This window comes from Bombus huntii, chromosome 7 (assembly GCF_024542735.1).
Source record: "Bombus huntii isolate Logan2020A chromosome 7, iyBomHunt1.1, whole genome shotgun sequence".
Classification (NCBI taxonomy): Eukaryota; Metazoa; Arthropoda; class Insecta; order Hymenoptera; family Apidae; genus Bombus; species Bombus huntii.
The window spans coordinates 8455237-8473887 of NC_066244.1; the positions used below are offsets into that span (position 1 = coordinate 8455237).

Genomic DNA, 18651 nt, shown 5'->3' on the forward strand with positions numbered 1-18651 from the left:
TTGCGAAACTGACTTTCGATTTTGCGTGAGACGGCCTTGAATACGCGGCGGTCAATGGACTAAAATGTTCGATCGCCGATATAGGAAAGCAGGAAATGCTGCCTTGAAAGTCTAGTCAAATGTTACAACATACAAAAGCAATTGACCGTATCCACGCGCCACCAATTCCATTTTTTCACGTGGCCTCTATTTTTCCTCCCCGAACGCTATTTATTCCACGTGCGCGCGCTACGCGATAATATAATTTTATTATCCGTTTGCGAAACAGATTGCAAGGACTGCTCTCGTGAGCTTTCATCTTCCAAGGTGCCGGATGAGAATACATCTGCATCTAAGATGTAAATCATCACATCGTGTTCTTGATTTTTTTTACTGAGATACTACTTGGATAGAAGATAAATATAGAGTTAAGAATTCCTGGAAAGGATTCCTTCATCCTAGGAAAATCTTCAACGTTCGTAGACATCTAAATCTTTGCTTTCTGTGTAATGGGTAATGCATCTGTTTATTCTGTCTTCATTGTCTAATGATAAAAGTACACTGTACACCGTAGAATTCCACTTATCTGATTCCATCGGTGGAACAAACACTTTGTATAATTGCAGACTCTATAATAGAAGTCCACTCATTCTCTCCACTGCCTATAATTCCTCGCATAATAGCAGTTCGCGTTTAGATAAGTAGATTCAATCGACAAGTGTTCATTTAAACGGACGCTAACTACAGCTTCGCTTCAATAAACGTAGCTGCATCGTAATCAAAGCTCACCGTCTCGCGCAAGAGAAGAATCAAAGTACAAAGGAGCAACTTTTACTTCTCACCAAGCAAGCAAATTGCAAAACATTCCAAAATCCGATTCGCATCTTAATAGTGGAAAGTGGTAGTCGGCAGGGAACTGGTCTGCAACAAGTCATAACAATTGTGCACTACGGGCACAGACCGTGCAGGCCAGCGTCTTTGTTCTGCTTTTCTGCGCACGGAATTCCAAAGAGTCTGTATCTTTACGAGGGAAACAGGGCGCGGTGACCATTTTTCCTTACTCATCATCGGAGGTTATACGTAATGGACTATATAACGGTTCAAGCCGGTTCGAAATGGTTCAGTAGACAACGGTATACTGGCGGGAAAATTCCGCGGGATACAGAGATAATAAGAGAAAAGAAAAACGGATTTGTCGAACGGACCGAGCCATGAAGTTGCTGGTAAGTTGAGAAACTTTATCGTAGCTCATCGAGCAAGTCGAAGAAGAAATTGTTACGAAAATAGGGGGAATCCGTGCAGCAGTTCCTGATGAGAAAACTTTAATCTGTTAGCTCGTAATGCACTTTCGTGTCGTCAGTGAAATATGAACGGCTCGCCGTCTCTGACCAATGTTTCATTGATATATAGAGCGCCGCAGTGTTAGCTGACAGTCGGATAATTGAAACGTATGGCCGCGTTCTATAACTTTGATTAAGATGGGTAATCCATTGATTCCGTTTAAATACGTCGCATAATTGTCGCGTTACAGTGATAATGGTCTGACAGTTATTACGGTGAAATTTTGTCGCGTTAAAGTACGGGAATATAATAACGCGTATCAATTTATTCTTCTAATTGAAATCTCTGCTATGAAAGATCGATTTTTAAACTTTTTTTGTCATTACGATTCCCTAGAATCTAATCGGTATCGACGCAATATTTTTCAAAATTTTCTCATCGTTACGAATTCTATCCAATCCTAGTTTCATCGCAAGTCCAATCATCGATTCGTCGATCAGTTTCGATCGTTACTTAATACCTATGATCAAGGGAGCGAATCCTTTCTCTGAGGAAGCGTTCGCGGCGTTAAAAAAATTTGGCCTAATGTTGTCCACGTAGATGCAACGATGGGTGCAGCGATGACGTGTTCATGCGCGGCACGTCTGCCGGAAAACCGAGTTATGCAAATTCGCGATGCGTATGTGATTCTATCCGTGGCCACTGGATCGTATATATGCGTGTCGGATATTGTTCTCGAATCAGCCGTCTCGTTAACACGACTCACGGCAGCAGATCATGTTTAAACTATGATCAATCTAGTTATCCTTATTACAATCGACGTTTGTTAAATCCTCGTGAAGAAATAGCTGACATTCGTTAACAAAACATAGCTTCCATTTGGCACGAGATAACGCAGATTCGAATGGTAATTTCGAAATTTCTCAACGTGTTTGTGAATAGCTGACGTTCGAGCGTTAGACTTGGAGAGAAACCGTGCATTTAGGACCTAAGTACGTATACTCGACAGAATCGAGCTCGGCAAAGGTCAAAGTTCAAATCCTGATTCGTTAAATCGAATGATAGACTCTCTCTCTCTCTCTCCATGGTGTTGAGTAATACAGAAGGGTATACGCTTGATTATCGTAATATTCACTGGAGTTGATGCGAAGGTGTTTTTAGGTTTGAGTTTAATACCTGGGAGAGATATTTACGAGTAAGATTACAAGAAAGCATTTCAACTATTGTGTCGCCGCGACCCACGTGATAGTTTCTGACGCTCGTCTTAATAAATCACGCCTTATCCGTTTTCAGTTACGGTTTGTGGCATCGATTTTCTTAACGTCCGTTCGCGCAAGCAGCTGGCCTTATCATGAAATAGTGGGCGTCGGACAATCGGCGGGACCATTGCTCGTTGCACCAGTTTATGGAGTCGCACCTGCGGTGAGCCTGTTACCCGCGGAACCGGCCAAGAAAGCTCAAACCATAGTTGCTGGCCCCGTAACAAAAACTGTCGTCGAGGGATCGTCTTCCGGACCAGTGACCATCGTGTCTCCAGGAGCTGCCGTAACCAGCTCTCCTCCTCCAACGACGCTAAGTAATTTATCATTTGGGATAAAATATAACGCACGATTGTTCTTCGGGGTTTAGAAAGTTTAGAAAGGCAACGAAAGAGCCGGGGTTGTTTCGAAGGATTTTGAATTCAATCTGAATATTTATGGCGCCATCAACCGAAGCCTATATTTAAAACTATTCGACTTACACGAACAAACAGTACCGGCTTCTACTATTAACGTGAACATTTTACGAGATACATAAAGCCAAGAATTTATCTGTACCACGTTCCTTCAGCGAATTACAAATTTAGTACATCCATAAATTTGAACGTATTCAGGAGAACGTACTGGACGATTACGAGAAAAGTAGATAAAAGTTGCTATCGTTATGAAAAGTTGCTAAAGTTATTATTTTATATTTCTTTTCGTTTTCTTTTGTTTTCTTTTTAGAACCAACCATTGCCTCAGCTGTGCCAGAAGATACAGTCCTCGTTAAAGGAGCTTCGGCTGGCGCGGTGACGCTAGTAGCGCCATCCGACAATTCCGTCGCTATCGCAGACACCAATAACGCAGCGTCAGCCGAAGCAGAAACAAAGAAAGGTGCCGTTGCAGCGTCAGCGAAGGCGGTTGTTGCAATCGAAAGCGCAGAAGAATCATCGACCACGAAAGCATCGACGAACGTCACGGCCACGGCAATTAGAGAAACAATAGGCATAGCGTCAGCGAACGCCGTAATAGGTCCCTCCACCGGGCCTATAATCATCGCTGGTCCAACCGTTCCACCGATACCGGTACCGGCTGGCGTTGAAGCTTCCACACCTGAAGCAGTGACTGCTGCTAGTGTTGCTGCTTCGGCAACCGCTAAATCTGCCAGCGTGTCTTCCAGTGCGGTCGCCAATGTGTCGGTTTCAAGCAACATAAGTGCTGAACAAACCAGTGATGTATCTGGTTTAGCGTCAGGTAAGATTTATCTTTAATTTAAATTTAAATTAAAAATTTAAATATGTACGTAACAATTAAAAAGAGAAAATTCCCAGTCTTGATACATATATTATATATAGTAATTGATACATATATTTATCTATAAGGACAAAAGATATTTGTTGAAAAGGAAGGAGTAAAAGATCGATAAAACGATATTAGACATTTCATACGATAGAGAATAATATTTAGGGGGCGCGTTATGTTGAACGAACTTTGTCATCTATCCTGTTCCTCATGAGAAAGATACTAGCTGCTAGAGATCGTTTTATGATAGGAATCTGCCTTCGAATTGATTAAAGCTTCGAGCTGTAAACAACCCACTAAATCAACCTCATCTAGAACGTAGAAGATCAACAGTAATTATGTTACTGGGACCGTGTGACATCGATACTATTTACATATGCTCTATTCCAGTGTAACGAAATTTATTTGCAGATACTACAGAGCCAACAAGGATCGAGGGTTCAGCATCGAGCTCGAGCACGGTGACGAGTACTTCCGGAAGTTCGACGGCCTTCGCATCAGCGAGAATTAATTTGATTTCACCTCTAGGTACGATCGCACTCGGCGAGACTCCCTTAAGTAACGTTGTCGTATCAACAGGAACAGCACCGCCCGCGATAGTTTCCGGTCCCTCGGGGTCCGTCTCTACCGGTAGCGCATCCCCGTTGCTGCTTAAGGTTCCTCTCTACCATTTGTAGATCAAACTGCTTATTCCCTTGTACGTCCGTTTCTTTACTCGTCGCTTGTTGTTCCTGTAAAAGAAAAATCGAATCGCTTGTGAGAAACCGGTCGATGCCATGTGGCCATAGAGGCAGTTGATTGGCGAATCAGGCCTTTCTAAGGTGGGTTTTACACGAGCTAACGTAGCTAGACAAGCGCATTCGTTGACATTGCGTTGGCGATCGCGCCGACACGAGACAAGGAAGGGAAAAAGTTGTGCAAGGACAACCACTGGGACCAACGCTGCAAGCGGTTGGCATTGATGGCCGCTGCGTTATTTGCCTGTGTACAATCATTGAATACAATAGCTACCACTACTCTATATCTGTTTGAGTACCTCGATTTTTGTATTTAATAAAACCGTGCATAAGTAAGGAGCCGGTTCTATCTGTTTTCCTTCCTGACTGTTTTCCACCCCGCTAACTTGTTCTTTTCGCAACGATACTCGATAACGTAATAGAAACGGGGACACGTTGATGCAACTTTAAACTGCAATTGCAATTTCTACCAGTTTTGTTGAATTGTTTATAAACCAGTTTTGTCGAATTGATTGATATATATGGAAAACCCCTTGGAACCTTATTAGCATTGAAATGAGACACAGTTACGGCTTTGTTAGTAAAATTTGGAATAAATCCAAAAATCTCTATACATGAAACTTTTATATAAGTATTTTTATAATCTCTGCGGAGTGTACGTTTGGAATAGATATCTCGTAACTTCTATTTTCATCTTCAGGTTTGTTCCCAACTTCACCGATATAATCGCGTCTCTCTAAGAGTCTAATTAAATTTTAACATATTTTGCACAACGCACAAATATGAGACGTTTTTGTATACTTACAGTATACAAGTATAGTAGTATCGTATAGTAATTGCAGATAGTTTCATGAATCGTCGCACGCACGACGTACTTTCGAGCTTTGGCACAATCTATTTCGTGTTATCCTAAGCATGTTATCCTATAATTACGACGTCGATGAATTTCTGTATTGTTACAAACAACAGCGCAGCGATTTAACGAAGTTATATTTATCATGTTTATCTAGTTAGTCGACTTGCGATTGGAGCGATCTGGCGTATGGCGCAACCTGTAGTTTGGGTTAAATCATGGCAAACAAGCCGAACCTAAACTGTACGATTAAGCTTGAAACTCAATTATTACCAGGCGGCTTTCACTAGGCAAACGAACTTTGTGGAAACAAGTCACTATAAACTTTTGCTGTATGTTAGATTGCAAACGTTCGCGTATCTGTTCTACGTTTCAAACTCTTCTCGATCATTTTATATTTCTTCGTGTCCACAAGATGAAAGTAATCATTCGAAAACTATTTCCCTCCTGAATTCAATTCTAACTCATCATTAAATATGTTAATAGATAGAATTTTAAAAAGTTATAATATGTATTCTTTACTGTTCGTGAACTTATTAATATTCCATATACCTAATTATTAACAACTTGCATTTAAATCATCACCGTGTTTTACATAGTTTATTTCAAGTGTAGACAATTCAGAGAACTATTTATATTTATTTTATTCATATTTATACCATCTGATATGTAATTAATATTATTTACCGAGTTACTAGCTGTCAAAAGAGTGTTGGATTGCATAAAAATTGGTGGTGACATTGTAGTAGTTTTTGGTTCGTGCATCCGTCGAGTGTTTAACTGCTCCGCGATTTTACTGGATGTTGACCGTAATTGCGGTAAAATTACGTCCTTGAATACCGATAGAATATTGTTGATTGAAACATTTTCAGTAACAGATTCGGTCATCTGAAAAATAAATACGAGTACTTTAATTATTTTTCGTTTAATATTGACATTTTGTTGCTGTTTCCTTTTCCATATCGCCGTTAAGAGACGCATGAGTAACGATCGAAGATGAATTATATATTTTATCGCTGAGAATCGTGTCATGGACATTGGAGTGACGTAAATTAAAAACAAGTTAACTCGTTTAAATTGCAAAGTTTCTCGTGCGTTCACGATACGTTCAGCGTTTCTTGTATGAACATTATGCCTCGTTTATTTCAGCTTAAACCTTTGATGCTTCATTCTCGGGCGTCAAAATCGTTATTTTTTTTTTCTCTCTTTCTCTCTAAAAGCAAGCGGCATGCATTGCGATTCAGGCAACTTGGAAATGCGAGCTTTACATACCTGCAGTAAAACGACAAGCAATAAACATGAAAAAGTAAATTTTCTTCCGTTCATGGCGAATACTGCGGAGAAATACTTCTGATTTTATTAAGCGACCAACGCGACAGCGAGTGAATTGAAACGTCTTGAGCTGCTATTCTCAAAGGTTCCACTTATATATTTAATTAACTGGTAAATATTTTCGCGTAAATGCATAACTTTTATCTTTGTACGTGGATAACGATAACGCGATGAGCACGATGCATTATTCTCGCGATTTTTATTAATTTATTGAAATAAATAGAAACAAGTATAATTTGATTATAGTTGAACAACACGATTGTTGAACAGCTGAATATTCCTGAAATGAAACTTCCGTAAGATTACGAGAAACTCCGAATAAGAGAAAGATAAAGAACGACTTTACGAGTGGATATTGTCACGTGCTGACAGTGTGCTTTCATAACATTTAAGATTGTCGATGAGAAAAGACACGCGTTCGTACTTTTCGAGAATAAGCAACCGACCGTAATTCAATCGAACGAATAAAAATGATAGGCTCGTCGAATCGCGGTAAAATGGTCGCGATGTTGGAATATTTTTTAATCGACGCGTCATGCTGGTCTATTGATTTTATGGAATCGAACGAGCCGTAAACAATGTTAACTGGCGTATCGTTTTATCGTGGAACAACAACTTTTTACAGAAAGGTTAGAGCACGCTGCCAGGTACAGTTGCGACAAAAAATCTCTACGCGACATTGTTTCGTCTTTGTCGTTTTAAGTGCACGATATAACGTAATTCGTCTACCATTCTTTTCCCCTCGATTAAGCTTCTCGTTTGGATGTTATGTAGAAAATTCAATCGTTGGAACTGGTATTTGACAGAAGATCGTGCGAGGTCGGCTGCCATTAAACATACTTTGCCCGATTGATTCGTTTCTCACCATCGAGAAATATAAATGGCGCTCTAATGAATCGCATGAAAGCACTCCCAACGAGAATCCGATTATCCTGGCCCCGGGCTGAAATTCTATGGAACCCGACGAAATCATGATTCGCTGCAATTTTACCCCCATCGTGCCCATTAAATGAATGTTACACCTAGGATCGTGCCAGTTAAGTGAACAATACCTGATTCAACGAACGACATAAACATCCCTAGCAGAATGGCGTCGTTTAATGAAACGCCGCTGAAAACGTAACAAAAGAGACTCTTTGCAGCGGAGTATTTTGCGTGGAACTTGCGTCCTTCTCTTCTTTCACATATAAATCACGCACGGAGCGTGTTTCGCATTCATCGATAATGAGTTACTATTTACAAAAGAAATTGAAGCTTTAATTATAATCGCGAACAAAGAGCTCGACAATATTTTCAGCTTATTGAGAAGCTATTATTCGGTAAAACGCCGACTATGACGCGGGATTGAAACAGTAACGTTTCTCGAAAACGTTTATCGGGCCGAGGGGGGCGACAATGATGCTGCACGACGGAAATTAATTTGACACTGGCAGCCGACACTCATCCCGTTCTTCGTCCGATTGGTGTGTTGCAGCTCGTGTAAATACGGCAGAGCGCGCCGCCGAACGAGGACAACAATGAATCCCAATAAACGGAGCAATTTTACGGTAACACGGAGAAAAACAGAGAGAGGCAATGCAGTCGCGTTGGTAATTCTCGTAATGGCGTAACGCGCTCCGAGGGAGGTTGAATTCACTTTGCGCTAATGCGCTATCTACGACAATGTACGTGCTAGAATTCTCGAAAATGATATCATGGCCAAAATGACAATTTTATCGCACGCTGAAACCAACCAGCCTGCGAATAATAACACATTTTCATAGTTTTCGTGGTACACTTCGATATCTCAGTCGGATTCAGTCCCGTCACCATATGAACAATTAAAATTCCAGGTTTGATATTTAACGGGACAACAAGCGATATTAATGGACGAAGTTTTCGAAATGGACGAGCAGAATAAATTTGGAAGCGGAAAGGAAGACTTTGATGGATGCGAATTTCTGAGGTGAATTTGAAGGAGAAACGTGATTTTCGCCTGACAAGGTGGGCCGCGGTGAATGCGCTGAATTTGTAAGTCTCTCTCTCGCGGTTAGATAATAAATCGCTGTCGAATTGGCTACGAGAAATGCTTTTAAATATCATTGTTCTCCGCGAAAAGGGAAGCTGAACTATTCTTCGCGGCTGACAGCACCGCCGCGCTCATATCCTAGAGAACTTGTTGAAAATGATCAACGTCGATGCTGTCGAATACCTGAAACGAATGGACGCAACGACGGGACAGCTCGGAATTGTTCAAGACGTGAAAGTTCTTCGACGCAATTAACATTGACACCTTGGCCGACCACGCACGCGAAACTCCACCCACCCTTTGACTCGTGCTCGTACGGCTCGTTAACGAATTCTTTTCTCTCGTTATCATGAGATACTATCGACTCAGATCACGGACGGCAGACACGAACATTATCTTCATTGGCCACAGGGAGATTCGACATCAAAGGTCGTTACGGTAGATTGCATGGAATGTCGTCGTTGTCTTGGAAAAGATTGCCTTTAAAACGAACAGAAGACGAAAGACAGGGAAGAAAGGAAATGATAAAAGAAGACAGATATCAGGTATGCGTGACGTGTGTTTGTTAGCTCGTAGAAATACAGCTAGAGTCTGAGAACGAGCGAAATTTGTCAAAAGTAGTTACTTTCGAGGAAGAAACTCAGTCGTTGCGTGATATTTCGATGTCTCGATCGGAAAACAGAAGCTTTCGACGTGGTAGCGATACGTAACGCGGCCGGGCCAGTCAGAAACACAGATTCATGGGAAGTTCGTGACTCTGCCAGTATCGCGGATAACGCGTCGACTTTACGGTCGGAATCTGATAACAACAGAAGTTCGTGAGAGGATGTCAGCAGAAATGGGGTGTACATGCGTTTAAGCAAATTTTCGTACGCCGTACGACGTGTTGCAACATGCGAGACGCGATCTATCTCGTTAATTGAACTTTCTTCGTTTCGGTGTCGTCGAGTCCTTTAAATCGACGAGTTTTTTTTTTAAATCGACGAGTTTTTTTTTTAAATCGACAAGTTTTTTTTTAAATCGACGAGTTTTTTTTTAATCGGGACGAATTAATGTAAACTTTCAGTACGAGAAAATGTTCGTTACTCGAGTAATGAATGGTAGATGAACGAGACAAATCGAATCTCGTGCGAGTGAAAGTATGACAGATCCTATCTGCTATATAGCATTCTTCCCTTTCTTCGTTTTACGAGTCCTCAGCGTCGTTTTCAGCACTTCTTATCGATCTTCAGCGATTCCAACCATCGGTTTCCCATTCATTCTCGTTACGATCGTCTCTACCCTTTCTTTACTCGTTTAATTTGACTTTCAAATAGCATGGCAACCGTCGAATCCCACCTCCATTAAATAAACGTTAACTTCTGATTTTATATCACTTCCTTCCTCGTCGAAGAATCGATCGATCAAAGTCTGCAATAGTTCAATTAAAAAGAAACGAAACAGGAGGTATCTTTGATTCTTACTATTCCATATCTCGATCTTGTATAATTTTTTAAATCTCAAGTTATATCGAAATTCTTTACTGCTTGAGGAATCATTTTCAAATAAATCGACCTCGAAGTTGATCGATTAGTTCCTTTCCCGTCAGTATAATATTTCCAAGGGCAGAGTACCTTGCTATTACACACTAGCGAGCGCTTTTGTGTCGAGCTTAACTGGCGGCTTATCGTTTGGCACACGGCAGACATCGTTGCCGCCCATGATTGTTCCGGTCGGCAACCTCGTCGCGAGCACCGACTACGGAAGCACGAGTAATCTAAACCATACTGAAGATAACGGAAAAACAATACCAGGGCGACACCCTTGCCACCGTCCGGCCGATAAATTTTCAGCCAGCATACCGGAAGGGTTATAGGCGGACGGTGTACTCGAATCCCGATAAGGGACAGACGTTTAATCAAGGGCACCAAGCCAAATTAACCAGCACCGATGCCTTCCCGCTCCGCCGATCACCGCCTTTATTAGCGCCCTGACCAATAAAGCCTACGCAAATCTTGATAAATGACGATAAATTGTAAATTTATTTTTATGAAATTCTCAACAAAGAACGTATTGTATTATTTAGTATTATTTAGTTTCGTAAGCAAAGATTTGTTTAATTTATTAAATAATACATATATATTGAAATGATATACTATAAGTAATTTACATATTTTGTATTTTTGTCTAAATTTCTTTGAATTTCCCATAAATATCAACAAAATAATTCATATTTCTATGCAAAGAAACGAGAGAAAATCATTTCGAATTTCCATAATTTCGTATTTTTTAACTATCATAAATGTTCTCTATCTTCTACGGTAAACACTATCAAACTGTGAGAGTAATTACGATATCACATCCTAATGCGTATGTTTACCAATATTTTGCGCGATTGTAATTTGTCTTGCATTTCACTTAACTTATATGAGTTTGTATAAATCGTAACTTAAAAATGGTACGTACTCTTTTGTAGTTTAATTCGTGTAATATCCGACAGCAAACGGCCTACGTCCATTAAATAAATAAATAAATAAATAAATTCGGTTTCACTTAAAACAGACGGTTTTTCAGGAGCATTGGTTTCATTAAAGGATTTTTCGTTACCGTTATCGTTTTGCAAGATCGCTTTTCCTATCAATACCGACTGATTGATTGATTTCCTATCAATAGACGGAGGAATCATATTTTGGTTCGATGTATATGTGATGATAGTAATATTTTTTAATTTACAGTAAAAGCAATGGAGAGAAAATCCAGATCGAGTGATCAGTATTTGCCCGAGAAGAACCGTCTGACTTCTACAATATACGAGAACAAGTGTGAGAATGCGGGCGTTTTCAGAAGACCAAGATACTTCAAAGGATATGCGAATTAAATAAAACAATAGGAAAATTTTAGTGCGAACATAGTGTAAAAGAGATATGAACAAATAATTCGCGCGTCTGTTTGCTCGATTGATCGATATTTTCAGGGGCGTCGGCTTCAGCTTGTTACTATCAACGCAACGATACGATGACGCGTTTGAAAAAGGACCGGAAATGGATGATTCAAAAAGAGGGAATTTGGAAAAATTCATTGAAAGATTGAAATACGTGCGAATGAAACATATTAATGCATGTACGCAACGTATCAATTGATTCAAAAGTTTCGACAGATTATTATTTCGAACTGCGTAAATATTATTCTAACACGATTAACGCAACGTACCTATAGCAAAACGTTCAGAGTTTCTCTGATCCGTTTCCAAAACTTCCACGCTGTGTTATATACGTTGCGTAGTATGCGTTTTATGAATATAACCATTATTAAAAGCTGACTCCCTCCCATCGAGCCCCGGCAATTACGCGTAATTGCGGGCCGGTAATTAGTAATTCCGTTTCGTGGGTCGCATCTGTTTAGCCATTGCGAGCTGAAGAACGGTCATCGTGTTAGCGCGTCGATCGTGGAAATGGTATTTAATGGACGAACGGTTTCGTCCTGAAGCCGGTTATAAATTATATCGGCCATATTATGGTATATTCGTCTCATAACACGATATGTTGTACGCGATGGCAATTTGTTCCCCATTATGCCCGGCTTGCAGTGCTTTCTATTACACATATAACACAGAATTGTACTTCGTCGTGTTGATCAGCTACAGTGCAAACCTCTCAGCGAATTTGTCATATTACAATGCGTAAAACCAGTCGGCTGGTTAATTAATCGCACGAAAGAAACGCTGGAACGTCGATAAAGGAAGCGATAAATTTCTGAGAATAAATGTTCACTTTCTAATATCTGTTTCTAGAAAATGTATTCTTTAGTGGTGATGAAATTCTTTCAGGATTGTAGCCGGAAAGCACCAGGAATTTCCTGCGGATATTCTACGGAATCCGGGCAAGAACGGAAGTCGGATACGGAAGTCACCGCTTTAAATAAGCCTGCAGTTTGCTTTCGCTTTGAAGCAGTGAGATAACCGTGTCTCATGCCAACAACTCTCCTACCGCAATGTCATCTTCTCGTCATCTCACTTTCATACTTCAGTTTCTTCCTGTTAGTCGACCTCCGTTTTAGAATCTTCGATCTCGTTTTAAAATTATCCGACTCTACTAGGTATACTTGCTTGATTTGAGAAGAAACAATTTTTAAAGTAACGAAATTGTAATAAACTTGCACCATAGAAAAACAAAATATTGATATTCATATAGAATTTTATAGCGAGATACAGCTACAGAACCGGAAGTGATCGTTGAGGATGGGAATTCAACATGTAGAACAATATTTAAATGTATGGAAAGCATTTTTTAACGCTAGGAAATTCCGTAGCGCGTTTCTATAGGTCGTATAGATAAACAAGAAAAAATGGAATTCCATATGCCGATGTAGCCGTAAAAGAATCGGTGAAAGTCGCAGAGGAAGCATTTGCCGAGTTCGAGCGCGTCGCCATCCTCCGGATATACAAGCAACTATCTCGTTCACTTGGGATTGTAGCTAACAGTTCGAAAGCACGATTCCTACGTTTTATCAACGGGTTTGTGTCCCGGCTAAACCGTAGTCCTGATCTACACGGAAATATAAATGTCATGCGACCTGTTGCGTCCAGTGCTTGCCCTGTTTGCACACCGTCGGTGTTACACAACCAGGCAAAGTTAGGGGTGCAGTTACTCCACGGAGAACTTTGGCGACATCCTGAAAATCTCACCTCTAACGATCGCTGCCTGAGTCATCGAATATGTTCAAAACGGTACGTAATTCTCTTCCCTATAAAACTTTCGAATAATTGTCATAAACGTCTTTAATAATTTAAATATTTCTATTCTTCTAATTAGCTTCCTTTTACGCTTCTCTTCTAATTAGACTTTTAAATGTGAAAGTCATTCGTCACTTCTGGTCCAGTTTGCATTTTGTTTTTATAAAATATTGGTATCTTCTTTAAATTGCTAATAGTAGTGGAGTTAAAGTTGTTATAAGATAGAGGCAAATATTCAAATATTTATTACAGGTAATCAGAAGTTTTATATATAAGTCGTACGAAGACATGCAAGTTGCTGAAATCTGCTTTTAGTTTACGACACGTGTTCCTTATTCCTGTATGTGTTCAGAGAGATGGATGGTAAAAAAGGTAATAACTAATAGACTTTCGTATAAGCTTCTCGCGTGTATTTTCTCGTAAAATCTTGACGTCCCTGAGCCGTCTCTTTTTTAACCTTCCCTTTGATCTTAAAAAAAGAAGATCGGCGTGCGATAATTTTTCCATTTATAAGCACAACCATTTTGTATCGATAATACAAACTAATTTTCTCGTCTAAAATTCCATATCCCATCGACAAAACCGAACATGTGGGGATATGTCATCAGCACGTCCCAACAGATCGTGTGGTATAGCGATTTCAAATCGATTTGTAGCGTTCACTTTCAAAAAAGGTCATGCCGATGCGCGTAGTGAGGATGTACCGAGCGTCTCATAGGGAGTTTGTGTTTTTAATTTTACTTTCATTTTATTATGACGTAGGGCATAGGTGAACATACATCAAATTGATGCATTCCACTGTGGTGTCAGTGGAGACGTTGATCGATTTCGTGGAGCCTTGTCGATCAGCATAACGGGCACATACATTAATGCAAGGAGTTCTGAGATTTGAATTGCATCAACTTTGCGGAGGAGGAGTAGAAAGTTTTAAAGACGGATATAAAATTCTGTTTGTCTGGTCCTAATTAATCTGAGCGGCTGCTAGGTTTCTTTAAAACTCTCATAAACTTCTGCAACCACTTTCGCCTTATAAATCTTTAGCGTAAATAATGGGAAATTATTATGAAATTTTCATTTAGTCAGAGATAAGATTATTTACAGATGCCAGACTCTGAATTTTGTTAAATATTTAACAAGCCGAATTATATGCAGCAGAGCAAAAAGTCAATTTAAATTTACGGTGTAAAAAAATAGAAAGGAGTTTGTATAACGGTACCCAATGGTAAAAGTTGTAAGTCATGCCAATTTCATTTCTGCTTACTGTCGAATACCGCTCGCCACTCCGAAAAATGAATTCTACTTTAACGTTACTTGAAAAGTCGTTACCGTTTCCTGTGGCCAAGTTGTGGCGGAACCAGGAAGTAAGAAAGAGAAGTTGTTAACTTTGTTCTACAGTTAAAATCAATAATTCTCTACATGGTGTGCAAGCTGTATGACACTTTGATCTAATATTCATAGAATATCATCGCGTATTTAATTATTAATATTTTAAAAATAAAATAATAAAATGAAATTCTAAATGAAATTCTAATCATTTCTGTCTTTTTTTCAAGCTAATAAAGAAACCATATTTATACCGTTCGAAAAACTTCAAATATTTATATTGAAATATTTAATAAATAACGTAATATCGTCCTAATTTTTAAATATTAAAATTTAGAAATTCATATAAAAGCATTATATTGTTTTAATTCCAGATATCTAAATTTAAAAATTCATCGAAAATCGTTATTTTATTTAAGATTTCAAACATTTAAATTGAAATATTTATTGAAAATTGTCATTTCTTATTACATAATTCTCGGTATTTTTAAGTTCTTAAATCCTTACTTAGGTTGCTATTTAATTATGAAAATTGTTTAAGTAGGGTAATATGTAAACGAAAATGAGCAATTTCTAACATTTTCAAGAATACCTATTAACGATCGATATTTCTTCTTCTAGTAAGTGATGTTATTTACAATGAATTACTTTATGTGTCACGAATGTTGTATAGAAAGATCCATACTTAGACTTTGCAAAAGACAATTTTGAAAAAAATTGATTAGATGAACGAACAGACTCAGTTAATACCTAATAGCCAATTTTCTAGTACATGTATTTTGATTTTTTAAGTAAAACTATGTGTTTTGGTAACGTTAGGTCAAAATTTCGCGTCCGTTTTATACTACACATTCAGTCCTTTGGTTTTTGTAAAAATCTAATGTTACATTTTGTAACTTTCTGTATAACTTAATTTTAAAATCGAACGGTCGAACTCACGAACGCTCTGTGGAGAACTACAATGGAGAAACAGACAAAAAAAAATCAGCTATTGTAGTAGAGTATTCTAGTATTGTATAGAGTATTGTAGTAGAGTAGCAATTGTTTCATAAACATTAATTGTTTGTCACATATTTCAACAAACAAAACTACAAAATATTATAAAATAAAATAGCAGTATGATACAAGAAAATGTTCAAGGGAGGAATGTATGGAGGATCTGATCTTGGTGTCTTCAGATCCCGTAATAAGTAGCTTAAGGATCTAAAATGAGAAAGTAATGGACAGTTCCCAGAGGAAGCGTTAGCTTTGTTAAAAACTGCAGATATAAGTAAATATACATACGAGTAGCTGTCTTAGTGATATTAGTAACGATAACATTTTTCGATAAATATTATTCATTTTCTGCACTTATCTTTATATTCATATATATTATCAGTTTTTTACTTATATAACTTTATATAACTTATATTACTTATATATCAGCTTTTGTTCTAAATATTTCGAATTTGTACAGTTTATACTTTCAAAAATGTAAAAAATCTAATTTATCTTTAATAATCTATACAATTGTAAATTGAAACATAGTTTTTCGTGGTTAGGCGACTGTTTCAAAACACAATAGTTAAACAGCGTTATAATGCTTCGAATTTCACCAATTTTAATTAAAAGTCCATTAAAGGAAGACAGAAAATGTTGCGTCTGACTAGTACTTTAGCGGTATCCTTATAGGACAGACGGAGCACGTGGGAAGGCGCATGTGTAACAGAGGCAGGAGCACGTGGCTGGCTCGTAACGCGGATCGGTTGATTTCGGGTAGTTTCGTGAGTCGACGGCCGAAGGACCAGTGGCAGTCGCGCGCCGGCCGCTGCCTCGATAGGGTGTTTGTGTTTATGTCGTCGCGATGAAAATTCGACCGCCATAGAGGTTATGTTTACGCGTGCCGCGGGAACGAAACCGACCACGCATGCCCTTCTGCGTCCACCTTTTCGAAAATCCTCCACCGATCGTCACGTGTCCATCGGTAAATCCATCGATTTCCCACGACACCGCGTCCCTCGGCCTACGCAGCAGCTTGGCAACACTTGACACACGCAATAAAGCTTCGTGAGTACATTTAACCTGTTCCCTACTACGTTTTAGATCGTTTAAAACTGTGTAACTATTTGAATAAACGCAAACTTGTGAAAACTAAAAAGCACATAGTGTCAGTGTCGATCTTGAGTGACCGTTAGAAACCGAAATTAAATATGGCGACAGAATCGACCAATTAAATATAACAGTCGAATATTGAATTATTTACGCGGTATTGCTATTCGCGGTATTGAATATCTGGGTCAGAATATCTTCGAACATCCAATAGAATGCCTCCATTCGAGTTCTTAAATAAGACGAAGCCAATAATATCTAACCTGTTTCTCACACTTAAATTCGTTTCGATCTCCATGCTCCTTTTAGTAGTAACCTGCATATATGAGTGTTAGATATTCTTATTTCCAACGTCGGAATATTCGTGCAATTTATATTTAACACTCCTCGACCTGAAAATTGAAATTCAGAACTGAATTTTTCTTCCAAACACGTGTGATTCAATATTACATGGTAAGAGGTACATACACATTAATAATCATCGAAATGCGAATCCCTCGAAATGTACGAACGAGAAACAGAGCGTAACACGCAGAATCTCGTAACATATCTGGCCCAATTTCTTGGTAAAACGAACGTGTCCACACTTGATTTGTTCGTCGGTAAATATCGGAGAACCGTGGCTCGCATGACGTGAACTATCCTGACACCGTATTTTTTCACGCTGTCTGTATTCGTCCGCGATATTTTTTCCACGTGACTTGCCGCGCGTTCGGCGAAACAAGGTTTATTTTGACGCGTGATAGGTTGGTCGGTTATCCCAGCCAACCCTGTGCCAACTGACATCGGTCGTGGTTGAAGTTCGGAGTGAATACACGTCGGAACAATGGCACGAGCTTTAATGTCGTTCGACCGCTTATACCCGGCGAGAGGGTCGCGACGAAGGGTATGGGCCGAGGTAAATTACGGTAGCAGGACGTATTTTAGACTTGGACCACCAATAACAATTTTACAATTGACTATTCGTCGCGCTTTCCTGCACGGCAGATGCATTGACGCGTAATTCGCGAATAAATTATGCCTGGCGAACCGGTACAAATGACGCCTGCCAAGCAACCCGCACGTAGTTTACTCCATGTAATTTATTTGAAGCAGCCAGCGCTGTTGATTCATTGCTACATTTATTACGTTTGGAATTTTCGCCATTTGTATTAGGTACTCGTAGTTGCTGATTGCTTGATAATTAGTTACACGTTTCATTGAGATGCTTTTTAAAGACCAATAAAAGAGTTTTTAATTTTTTTAAATGAAGTGATTTATAAATTTATGAAAAAGTAATTTTAGATACAAAAGATATTTTATTCGCATAGTTTTCGCTATTCGTTAGCCTGTTGATCATCTTTCTTTCTGTTTCCTTTTTTTTTTTTACGTGGATCAAAACGGAAACGTACTCTACCAGCTGCCGACAGTCCGTAGAGCTGCCAGTCGAATTAAATTCGATCCAGGAATCGCGCTTCCCCGTAATCAGTGCGACGTCAAATTTTTAAACGAAGGTTACAAGAAAACACGAAGGGAACATAGCGGGTTTCTTTATTAAATTTCGCGACGCGGCGAAACGTTGTCAGCCTTTTCTTGTCCGAATTTATTAAACTATATTTTTATTCCAAGTCACGAAATCGAAGTAACGTTGAGACAGAATAATGATAAAACTAGACTCGAAATATTAGCCTCGTAATTTTCCACGAGTTCTAGATTTATGACGGCAGAGGTGCATTCCGCCGAAATAAAAAAAAAAGATAGAGAGAGAGGGAGAGAGAGAGAGAGAGAGAGAGGACTGAAGAGAACAACAACCAGCA

General features: G+C 39.1%; 2 protein-coding genes and 1 long non-coding RNA gene across 10 annotated transcripts in view; 2 read left to right on the forward strand and 1 right to left on the reverse strand.

Annotated features, from left to right (window-relative positions):
* Positions 1–690: 690 nt before the first annotated feature.
* On the forward strand, positions 691–4879 carry LOC126867612 (platelet binding protein GspB-like). The gene is made up of 4 exons (XM_050622303.1): positions 691–1202; positions 2554–2836; positions 3246–3755; positions 4215–4879. Exons 1-4 carry the CDS (start codon positions 1191–1193, stop codon positions 4478–4480), a joined length of 1071 nt encoding a protein of 356 aa, XP_050478260.1. The 5' UTR covers positions 691–1190; the 3' UTR covers positions 4481–4879.
* LOC126867627 (uncharacterized) lies at positions 4418–17867 on the reverse strand. The gene is made up of 4 exons (XR_007690362.1): positions 17324–17867; positions 17119–17247; positions 6081–6281; positions 4418–4534 (listed from the first exon to the last, which is right to left on the reverse strand). It is a non-coding gene; the product is annotated as an uncharacterized LOC126867627 (long non-coding RNA).
* Positions 16533–18651, forward strand: part of LOC126867599 (glutamate receptor ionotropic, kainate 2-like) — a 117309-nt gene continuing 115190 nt past the window's right edge. For 4 of the 8 annotated variants that reach the window (XM_050622256.1, XM_050622254.1, XM_050622259.1 and 1 more), the window contains exon 1: positions 16535–16813. The gene's annotated coding sequence lies outside the window, so the exon portion shown is untranslated. Of the gene's footprint in view, positions 16814–18651 lie in introns of all 8 variants that reach the window. The other 4 variants (XM_050622253.1, XM_050622255.1, XM_050622260.1 and 1 more) reach the window with 3 other exon arrangements.